Source organism: Trachemys scripta, chromosome 1 (assembly GCF_013100865.1).
Source record: "Trachemys scripta elegans isolate TJP31775 chromosome 1, CAS_Tse_1.0, whole genome shotgun sequence".
Lineage (NCBI taxonomy): Eukaryota > Metazoa > Chordata > Testudines > Emydidae > Trachemys > Trachemys scripta.
The window spans coordinates 13,752,309-13,764,342 of NC_048298.1; the positions used below are offsets into that span (position 1 = coordinate 13,752,309).

The 12,034-nt window shown below is 41.9% G+C and overlaps 1 protein-coding gene across 1 annotated transcript in view; it reads right to left on the reverse strand.

Annotated features, from left to right (window-relative positions):
• UPF2 (UPF2 regulator of nonsense mediated mRNA decay) overlaps positions 1–12,034 on the reverse strand; it is a gene marked incomplete in the record, with an annotated part of 129,622 nt that overhangs the window by 26,323 nt on the left and 91,265 nt on the right. Inside the window, 1 exon segment of the mRNA XM_034764851.1 lies at positions 350–491. Within this exon segment, the coding sequence (XP_034620742.1) occupies positions 350–491 (142 nt within the window).

Consider the following 12,034-nt stretch of genomic DNA (forward strand, 5'->3'; position numbering starts at 1 on the left):
TGGAACTCTAATGAAGCATGTTGCTAGGCTACAGAGCATCAGATAAACTGCTTTTTTTTGGTATGATTTCCCTAAATGTAAATTTTATATCTCAAGGTGTATAAAAAGAACTCAAAACTCAGTGCAATATAATTACCCTCTCTCTCCACCCCCTATGTTAACCTAACCTGTATGTACTCGTTTCACATTCCATGGGATGCCTAGGGGTTCTGACAACCAGCATTGTGCACGCTGAGGCATACAGCAGAGTGGAGTTGGTTGCAGCAAGGACACATGTCTTGGGACTGAATTTTTATAGATTAATTTCTCTAGGAATAAAACCTTTTTATTTTGAAAGATAATTTCATACCCTGATAGTCCTCTTGTTCTTGCCGTTCATTAATATCCAGAGTGAGCTTTTTCATTCTCATTCTCTCCTCTTGCTCAGCTTGTTGTTGATTCCAGTGGTTGGCAGCAAGTTGGGAAGACATTGGCACATTTAGGATCTTAAACTGAAAGAAAAATTAATCTCTTCAAGTACAGATCATACTTTACAAAGAACAAGAAGAGACTGATTATATGATAAGAAATGTCTTAAGTTGAATTTTATTATTTCTGAACAACCCTGAAAATAGACATTATTGAACAGGTTTCTGGGGGGAAAAGTATGTTCCGTACTTTCATCTAGGAAGGAGAGCAGAAGAATACGGACCCTGGACTTCAGAAAAGCAGACTTTGATTCCCTCAGGGAATTGATGGGCAGGATCCCCTGCAAGAATAACATGAGGGGGAAAGGAGTTCAGGAGAGCTGGCTGTATTTTAAAGAATCCTTATTGAGGCTGCAGGAACAAACTATCCCGATGTGCGGAAAGAATAATAAATATGGCAGGCAACCACCTTGGCTTAACAGTGAAATCCTTGCTGATCTTAAACATAAAAAAGAAGATAACAAGAAGTGGAAACTTGGACACATGATCAGGGAGGAGTATAAAAATATTGCTCAGGCATGCAGGAGAGAAACCAGGAAGGCCAAATCACAATTGGAGAGGCACCTAGCAAGGGAATGTTAAGAGTAACAAGAAGGGTTTCTACACGTATGTTAGCAACAAGAAGGTGGTCAAGGAAAGTGTGGGCCCCTTACTGAATGGGGGAGGCAACCTAGTGACAGAGGATGTGGAAAAAGCTAATGTACTCACTGCTTTTTTTGCCTCCGTGTTCACGAACAAGGTCAGTTCCCAGACTACTGCACTTGGCAGCACAGTATGGGGAGGAGGTGACCAGCCCTATGTGGAGAAAGAAGTGGTTCATGACTATTTAGAAAAGCTGGACGAGCACAAGTCCATGGGGCGGGATGCACTGCATCCCAGGGTGCTAAAGGAGTTGGTGATGTGATTGCAGAGCCATTGGCCATTATCTTTGAAAACTCATGGCGATCGGGGGAGGTCCCGGATGATGGGAAAAAGGCTAATGTAATGTCCATCTTTAAAAAAGGGAAGGAGGAGGATCCGGGGAACTACAGGACAGTCAGTCTCACCTCAGTCCCTGGAAAAATCATGGAGCAGGCCCTCAAAGAATCAATTCTGAAGCACATAGAGGAGAGGAAAGTGATCAGGAACAGTCAGCATGGATTCACCAAGGGCAAGTCATGCCTGACTAACCTAACTGCCTTCCATGATGAGATAAATGTCTCTGTGGATGAGGGGAAAACAGTGGACATGCTATTCCTGGACTTTAACAAAGCTTTTGATACAGTCTCCCATAGTATTCTTGCCAGCAAGTTAAAGAAGTATGGGCTGGATGAATGGACTATAAGATGGATAGAAAGCTGGCTAGATCATCAGGCTCAACAGGTAGTGATCAATGGCTCCATGTCTAGTTGGCAGCCGGTAGCAAGCAGAGTGCCCCAAGGGTTGGTCCTGGGGCCTGTTTTCTTCAATATCTTCTTTAATGATCTGGAGGATGGCGTGGATTGCACCCTCCGCAAGTTTGCAGATGACACTAAACTGGGAGGAGTGGTAGATACACAGGAGAGTAGGGATAGGATACAGAAGGACCTAGACAAATTAGAGGATTGGGCCAAAAGAAAGCTGATGAGGTTCAACAAGGACAAGTGCAGCGTCCTGCACTTAGGATGGAAGAATCCCATGCACTAATACAGACTAGGGACCAGTTCTGCAGAAAAGGACCTAGGGGTCACAGTGGACGAGAAGCTGGATATGAGTCAACAGTGTGCCCTTGTTGCCAAGAAGGCAAACGGCATTTGGGGCTGTATAAGTAGGAGCATTGCCAGCAGATCGAGGGACGTGATCATTCCCCTCTATTCGGCATTGGTGAGGCTTCATGTGAAGTACTGTGTCCTGTTTTGGGCCCCACAAGTAGTATGTGGAAAAATTGGAAAGAGTCCAGCAGAGGGCAACAAAAATGATTAGGGGACTGGAGCACATGATTTATGAGGGAACTGGGATTATTTAGTCTGCAGAAGAGAAGAATGAAGGGGGATTTGATAGCTGCTTTCAACTACCCGAAAGGGGGTTCCAAAGAGGATGGAGCTAGGCTGTTCTCAGTGGTAGCAGATGACAGAACAAGGAGTAATGGTCTCAGGTTGCAGTGGGGGAGGTTTAGGTTGGATATTAGGAAAAACTTTTCCACTAGGAGGGTGGTGAAGCACTGGAATGGGTTACCTAGGGAGGTGGTGGAATCTCCTTCCTTAGAGGTTTTAAGGCCCAGCTTGAGAAAGCCCTGACTGGGATGATTTAGTTGAGGATTGGTCCTGGTTTGAGCAGGGGGTTGGACTAGATGACCTCCTGAGGTCCCTTCCAACCCTGATATTCTATGATTCTGTGTTTACACACACAAATGCAACACTGGAATCTACATGACTGCTAAATTTTAAAGCCTATTAGATACAAGTAGAATTCTCCATCTGAGAAACAGATATATTTAGTGTAATTAAGTAAACTCTCTCAGTAAGTTTATCCTTGTAAATAAAACCTTTGCATTTTCTCCTGGGTAGCTGACAAAAGGTAAAGTTTTGTTACTCATTATTGTATTCAATCCATTATCCAATCTGTTAAATCAACATACGTACAAATGTACATCGCAATAGCAAAAATGTATTGAAAACATTTAATAAATCACAATTTGTATAGGAACCAAGGCACATTTGGACATTCTCCTTGTACAAACTGGACTGTTCAATGTTTTATTTCTCAGCAGAATATCAGTACTGTGAAAATACATAAAATCAATACTATGAAAAGGTGGCATCTGACTGGCAATAAAGGTTTCCACTGTGTGGGTATCTGGTAAAATCATATAGGTCTTGTGCTAGATTCAGATTCACCGTGGCTGGCACAGGAAGGTGAAAGCTGCACCTCCCAGTGACATCAAGACTTTCTGCCCTTCAAAGGGATTAAGCCACAGGTGGTGTTTCCACCATTAATAGTCCTTGGTTGTTACACAGGAGAAGGACAGTTTGTATATCCCACCAAGATTACACAGGAAATCCTTCCAGCAGAGGGACTTACTAAATCAACGCGCAAGTATCCTCATGGTCTGCACTTTCCATTTTATGAACATTGCTGGCCCCGTACTGCCCCCCTTGTTGGAGAGAAGATTACATCAACATATGCAGCTGCTACCTCTTCCCCAATGGACTTTCTGCCACTCATGCTGGTTTATGCCTGCAGAACCTGGTGTAAACCAGAGGTGAACCTTGTCCCTTGTATCCAAGCTCCTCTCCCCCAAGGTATAAAAGACTGCCTAAGGGAATCAGATGCCATAACTCCCCTAAGATTCTTTCAAAATCCCAGCCATTATGCCCAGAGGGAAAAATATTATGGAAACTTTAAAAACCAAACAGAAATAATATTTAAACTTTTTCATTCAAAGTGGAAACACTAGCCTTCAGAAAAGCCTGTTGATCCTAAAGTCTGTGAGCACACCTTGCAAAATGTCACTTGCCCTTCTAAAAGCATCCCTATGTCCACCCCCAGGAAAATGGATAATTGACTGTTAGAAAAATGTGTTAAGATAATCAATTGGAATTGAATAGGAATTATTTTAAAATCTTTTGCTTGCTTTTGCCAATCTGAGGTCTGTTTTCATGGGAATGGAAATGAATGGCAGCCAAGTTGCAAGATTTCTTGTCACTTACATTGACAAAACTTGCAATGCAAAAAGGTATAGTATCATTGCTTTGTACAGTGGAGATTCACTGTAAAAGCAAAATTCTCATAGTAAATCCAATGTATTTAAAACAGAATTACTGTGAAATCTCCTAGCACCTATCACACAGCAACTCTGTTCTGGCTGCAGGTCAGTGTTGTGTGCGGGAAATCATTCTGTTGCCAATGAATACTCAGGCAGCTACATTTGAAAAACAGTTAATTTATGGAGGAAAACTCAACCAACTGTTGGTTGCAACAGTTAAGATTGGCTATTACAGAGACCTGGGAAAGAACTGCAACATCTGTGTGTGACACTGTCAACTATAAGCTCATTTAGATGAGGGAGGGGGAAAAAAAAAGTTTTTTGAATAAAACAAGAAAACAGTGTAGGGATTACCAAGAATTCTGGATGACGAGTTCGAATTTTAAGAGCCTTTTAAGTTAACAGATATAAGAGAACAGCAACCAAGAAAAACAGAAAAGAAGATATCTTTATAGACACACAGAGGAAAAATAAATATAGACGTGAGCCTTGTCAGCTTCAAACGAAATAAACAGATTCACAGATATCAGTAATGAGTACTACCCAGATAGTTAACTAGTCAACCTATTGGCAGTGTCTAAGGCTACAAATCACTAACGCAAGGACCTAATGAAGGCACAGTCTTAATACACAGGAAATCTGGGTTTTACTTCTTGCCCTATTCTCTGAGTTAAATCAGGCTAGTAGGGTTCTGTGAGGCAGGATGCTCAGAATAAATGGGAAGGGAATATGAAATTTAGATGGTGAAATGAAGCAAGAAGGGATCTGGAAGGCTGTAAAGTAGTGATGAACAACTGATGAGACAAGAGTTAACCTCAGAGGTAGGCAGGCACATTGACCAACCAGAGCCCTGATCTATCAAAAACTTCAAGGCCCTTCAGACAGCCACCTCCTTCAAGGTCACATATCTCCCCCAAAAGACTAACATGCACCCTTCCAGCCCAGCCATGCTGCATACTGTTACTCTTCTGCTCTTATGGTAGCCTAATGGCTAAGTTTTCCTGGACACTGGGATCTGGACCCAGTGATGGTCTGCATTTTAACAATCCAGTATTAATCCCACCACTGGAAGGAGGAACTACATGTACTAGCATCGTCAAAGAGTGCTTTGTTATATAGAAAAAATAAAATTCCAGTTACCAAGACTAGTCTCTTCTGCAGCTCAGATAAAATAAACAGAGTTCAAACCAGATCTACAGCAAGACAGAGATTAGGCTCACATGGTGATGAGATGGTGGGACATTACTACTACAGTTTACTTAAAATAATCTTAAATAAAACAAGGAAAAACCGTACAATTTTTTTAGCAAATTGTTGTCCTCATTAATCACATGTAATTGCATAACCCCAGATGGTTTCCCTCGGTGGAAACACAATGGGTAAACCGTTTCTATGCTATAATTGGACTCTATACTTACTCTGTAATGGCTAATGCTGATTGTTACGTTTGGGAGGCGGGAACCTATTTTACTGGACAGCCACATTTGTCTGTGTCAGGGCTGACCAACTGCATTAATCTACTAAAAAAGCTTATTTTAAAAGAATATGTATATAATATACATTACTTGTGTCAAAAGGCGTAAAATACATACAGTAATATTTTGATAACAGTTTTGATATCTATTAAAGATTTCCCTCACTTCAAAAATCAGTGTATATTCTACTCACACAGGTTTAAAATTCACTTAGTACTGTATGAAGGAACACAATTATTTTCTTTTCAACTCCACCTCTTCTCCTCTTATTTTTCTTTTAAAACGGACTACTAGGATATGTTTTTTGTGAACACAAATTTGGAGACAAAGAAGTCTTTCATTGACTCAATGACCAAAGTATTCTATAAGGCAACACATTTTACATTTCTAGAACCACCAAACGGAGTTTTGACAGGAAGAGCCTACTCCCAAAAGCAAATATTGAGGGTGGTGGTAGGGAAGATTCAGAACAAGATCAGCTTTCTTTTTCAAACCACAAAATGCCAGCACCATTTTCCTCTTACACATACTATGATGCTCCCAAAAAACTTAATATTTTACAAAATTCCCAGTTAAACCTCAGTGCCTGGAAAAATCATGGAGCAGGTCCTAAAGTAATCAATTCTGAAGCACTTAAAAGAGTGGAAAGTGATCAGGAACAGCCAGCATAGATTCACCAAGAGCAAGTCATGTCTGACTAACCTAATTGCCTTCTATGACGAGATAACTGTCTCTGTGGACGAGGGGAAAGCAGTGGACGTGTTATTCCTTGACTTTAGCAAAACTTTTGATATGGTCTCCCACAGTATTCTTGCCAGCAAGTTAAAGAAGTATGGGCTGGATGAATGGACTATAAACTGGAGAGAAAGCTGGCTAAATCATCGGGCTCAACAGGTAGTGATCAATGGCTCCATGTCTAGTTGGCAGCTGGTATGAAGCGGAGTGCCCCAAGGGTCAGTCTTTGGGCCAGTTTTCTTCAATATCTTCATTAATGATCTGAAGGATGGTGTGGATTGCACCCTCCGCAAGTTTGCAGATGACACTAAACTGGGAGGAGTGGTAGATACACTGGAGAGTAGGGATAGGATACAGAGGGACCTAGACAAATTAGAGGATTGGGCCAAAAGAAATCTGATGAGGTTCAACAAGGACAAGTGCAGAGTCCTGCACTTAGGATGGAAGAATCCCATGCACTAATACAGACTAGGGACCAAGTGGCTAGGCAGCAGTTCTGCAGAAAAGGACCTAGGGGTCACAGTGGACGAGAAGCTGGATATGAGTCAACAGTGTGCCCTTGTTGCCAAGAAGGCCAATGGCATTTGGGGCTGTATAAGTAGGAGCATTGCCAGCAGATCGAGGGACGTGATCATTCCCCTCTATTCAGCCTCATCTGGAGTACTGTGTCCTGTTTTGGGCCTCACACTACAAGTAGTATGCGGAAAAAATGGAAAGAGTCCAGCAGAGGGCAACAAAAATTATTAGGGGACTGGAGCACATGACTTATGAGGAGACGCTGAGGGAACTGGGATTATTTAGTCTGCAGAAGAGAAGAATGAGGGGAGATTTGATAGCTGCTTTCAACTACCCGAAAGGGGGTTCCAAAGAGGATGGAGCTAGGCTGTTCTCAGTGGTAGCAGATGACAGAACAAGGAGTAATGGTCTCAGGTTGCAGTGGGGGAGGTTTAGGTTGGATATTAGGAAAAACTTTTCCACTAGGAGGGTGGCGAAGCACCTGAATGGGTTACCTAGGGAGGTGGTGGAATCTCCTTCCTTAGAGGTTTTTAAGGCCCGGCTTGAGAAAGCCCTGGCTGGGATGATTTAGTTGGGGATTGGTCCTGGCTTGAGCAGGGGGTTGGACTAGATGACCTCCTGAGGTCCCTTCCAACCCTGATATTCTATGATGCTATGAATGCCAAAGGAAATAAAAAAAGTAAACTGTTACTACGAAACCCAGATACGTACATGCACACAAAAATAATTCTTATTCTTTACTAAAAGTAATTCAAAATGTAAATCACAAGTCAACCCATTGACATAAAAACAGAATTCTCAAGTTTGGAATTAGACTTGTGATCACAGAAGTTGGTATAAAAAACCTTTTACCAGTTAACAGATAGAATTTTATTTATCACTTTTCATACTCAATAGCACAAATACTATGATGTATATATTTGGGAGTTAAATGTTTGTTTAAATAAAACAGACACCATGATAAAATCCTGCATGAATGTACACACAAAAAAGTAAGTTTAATAGACAAGTATCTGTTCCCCCCCCCCCAATAGCACTATAAAAATATATTACTACCATTCCAAGCAACATAACTTGTTCAAGAGGTCCCAAACTACTGTAAAGGGGAAGAAGTGGTAAATACAATTTTGTTAATCTACACACAAAATTGTTGCCTCTCTCGCCTCTCAGAAAAGATTTAACAGATGCTAAAAGTGACGTCTCATATGACAAATATCTCCTTATTGCTACTAAAACACCTATACATTAGTCAGATCAGGACTTTAAGGAACATATTGTACTTTATTATGTGTTTTCCTTTTATTGCGTGGCTTCACTTAATAAATCGTAAGATTCAGTAATTTGCAATGCGTCTCCAAGTCTATACAAGTTAAAATGTTTCTCAGTATTTGCCTGAACCACTTTTCTGTCCCCTAAATAACTGGGACTCAATTGTTTCAATTAAAGTATTTTTCTTTAAGACCATATTTCCCAAACCACGAAAACCTCAGTCTGTGTAGAATGTGTAATGAATGCTAAACTGTATCATATTTTTCAGTCAATAGGTGGTGCTGTGTGTAAAATACCTTATTTAAGCTAAACGCTGCCATATCTGGCACTGCATTAAAGGATCTTATGATAAACACATCTAGTGTGTATAAACAAGCTGTGTAGCCAGTTCATCTCTGATACAGGAGTACAGGACATGGTGTCAGGAGTAAATTAAGAAAAGAATCAGAAGGAGAACAACAACAAAGGTTGAAGGATCTCATGTCATTCTTCAAAGCCCCAGAGAATTTCAGTTTGACAAATCTTCAGAATAGACAGACTGGAAGTATTTTACAAGATTTCAAATTGTAAACGAACTCCACAAAGAAACTGGAGATTTACCTATCTTCTCTAATTCATGCTATGCGGAAGAAAGCAGAGCATATTTTTAAATCCTTTGACTTTCCTGAAGACAGTCACAAAGGTGACTATGAAAGGGTTCTGGATATGTTTGATAGATACTTTCTATCCCAGAGAAATATGGTTTATGAAAGAGCATGTTTTCATCAAACACCCACACACCACACCACCCACAGGAAAAAAAGGTGAATGTTTTAGAAGAGTTCTGCATACACTGGCTGAAAACTGCGATTTTGGGAATGCAGTATCAGAGACAGTCTGGTTATTGGGGTAACAGATAAAAACCTTTCACAGCAGCTAAAGTTGGAGAGATTTAACCCTAGCCACAGCTATACAGATACAAAGCAGTCACCATCAATCAAACTGAACAGATGGGCAGGAGCAACTTGAAAAACCTGAAGCTAGCTTAGAAGCTTGATAGACGCTTGAGTGTTAAAAGTCATTATAAAACTCTCGAAGCAAAGAGAGTAAGAACTATCAGGAGGAGGAAATTCCAGCCTACATGCACAAAGTGTGGAAACAGTCATATCCCAAGAGATGATGCATGTCCAGCCAGAGGCTCATATTGTAATATTACATCCATGAAATATGGATTTTGCAGCTCTCTGCCACACCAAAGGATTCAGGGAGTTGACTCATATTACAGACAATTAAGACCCATTGTTTCCGGGATCTATCGCTTGTGAGGACATAGAGCCTGCCCGGAGAATGAAACTGAATATTCATGGCATGACTGTCTTTAAAACTGACACAGGAACTAAAAGTCACAGTCATCTCAGAAGGGACTGAGGCTTTGTCTACACTGGTACTTCGTTGGCAAAGCTTTTGTTGTTCAGAGGTGTTAAAAAAACCACACCCTTGAACGACAAAAGTTTTACCGACAAAAAGCACTGGTGTGAACAGTGTTTTGTCGGCAGGGGCGCTCTCCTGCCGACAAAGTTGCTGCTGCTCGTTGGAGGTGGAAGTTTTTTTTGTCAGCAGGAGAGCTCTAAAGATCTCTGTAGCGCCCAAAAATACTGTGGGGTTTGCTCATCAAGTGGATTACTACCAGTACAATTGTAACATGAAAGTGGGGATAGGGACGTGCTTAACCTGTGACATACGAGGGTGACAGCTTGGAAGTGCTGCTTGACCCAGACTACTGAGTCCTGGAGCATATAAGGGTGGCAGCTTGAATGTGCTGCTTGACCCAGTCCGCGGAGTCCGGGGGCATAGAATGGTGGCAGCCTGAAAGTGCTGTTCGACCCAGCCTGCTCAGGCATACTCTATTCCAATGTGGTACCTGCGGCATATAAGGGTTGCAGCTTGAAAGTGCTGCTTGGCAGCCCACTCAGAGAGTGAGTGAGTGTGTGTGTGGGGGGGTGCTGGAGCAACCCAGCCCAGGGGAACCTCGGCCCTGCAGGATAGCTCCATTGGGAGGGGACTTGCAGAAGGGAGAAGTAGAGCTCCATATGAAAACAAAAGTGACAAAGGAAGTACATTAATAGAATTACAGAACCCCTCCAAAGAGTAACCCTAATAAATGAGCGTACCCCAAAGTAAAGGGGAAATCTGGTAACAGGTCTCAGATAGTACCATCTTCCTCAGAGCATAATTTTTGGAGTCTCGGACACCTCAATCATGCTTCAGTTATATCAAGTTATGTTTTGGTACCAGGTGATGGGTACCGTGGGTTTTACAGGTACTTGAGAATTTCAGAGTAGAGGGACCCCTGGTACTGAGACCACTTGGAACCTTCACTTGGAGGTTTTTGGTACAGCAAGTCTCTTAGGGCCAGGTTCTTTTTGAGGAGATTTAGATAGCCTTTTGGCTGGAGACTTCACATTGTCAGCACTGCAGATCTCTCCCCCACAGGTCTGGAAGGTAATAAAGGTGCAGAGGTTGGTGGGGGACTGTGGTCACTTCAAAACTGCTGTCGGAGAGTCAGAGGATAGAGGATCGCTATTATGATGTAGGATGGAGAGAGCATTCCATCATGAGGAGACAAAACTTTATCTCCCTGTCTTTCCTGAAACATCTCTTGAATCCTGAGATAACCTTACACTTCGATTGCATTTGAGTACCCCCTAAACAGTGGATACAGTGCGAGTGGCCATCACTAACGGGGAAGGACTCCTGGCAAGTGAGGCAATGTTTGAATCCTGGGGATTTAGGTACGCCCAAAGGAAAAGGAAAAGAAAGCTCCTTCAGAGAAGGTGGGTTCTCAACTGAAGGGGGTGTGGGAAAGGGGAGAGGCTAAAAGCCTAAGTTTATAGGAAAAATAAAATAAAACTAAACCAATATAAAACCTAAAAAAACCTAAACTAATATAGGTAAACTAACTACCAAGAGCAAGTGAGGTAAGTGGCTGCACAAGTGGGCACCACTAGATACTCCGCCTGACGCCAAGGAAGTTGAGAAAAAATGGAGTGTGGTTTGTCTGCCATAGCCCTATACATCCTTGGTATGGGGCATGAGGATACCTAGAGTGCATACCATCTACTGCTGAAGAAAATCTCTGATCGAAGGTGCATAGGATGCATGTGCACCTCAAGTGGAGCAGCCATAGTGACATTATTCAAAGAAGTGCATGTAGGTGGGTTTATTATTTTGTCTACATTTGTATGCTTCTTGTACTATTAAATAAAGAGTAATGGTGTCTTAGAATCTTGTTCCATGTCTTTTGGCTTATACTATCAACATGCCCCTGAAGAAGAAAATGGTAAAAGTGCCCACATGGCTGGAATTCTGGGAGGACATGTTTAAGCTCCTGGGAAGCTTAAAAGGTCAGCACTGGTCCCCAGTGATTAGGCAGTTGAACTGCAGTGTCTCAGCGCTCAGAAGGGGGTGCTAGACAGAGGATTTACAACCTGAAAGCATGCTCAGATGCCAAGCCGGGGCAGTGCCTGGACTTATGTTTAGATTCTGGAGGCTTAAAGCACCTGGGGTCTAATGAGATGAATCTCATCAGCAGTCTGGTAAGGGTGCAAGAGTGGGAGCTCGACTAGATCTGTGACACTCCCTTGAGTATATTACTCTTATTGCTGATGTTAATCATGCTGGCTTTCCAAGTTCCAGTGGCATCTTATAACAGCATGGATTCAAATTCCTAGCTGCCAGTTAAACTGCGCCTGTACTTTGTATATGTAACAAACATTGCTCAGCATCTCTCTTTGGTCTAATTAGAGAACTTAATATAAAAACAAATAATGGTATAAAGTGGTCCTCTACACGACTCCTAGTAAAAATTT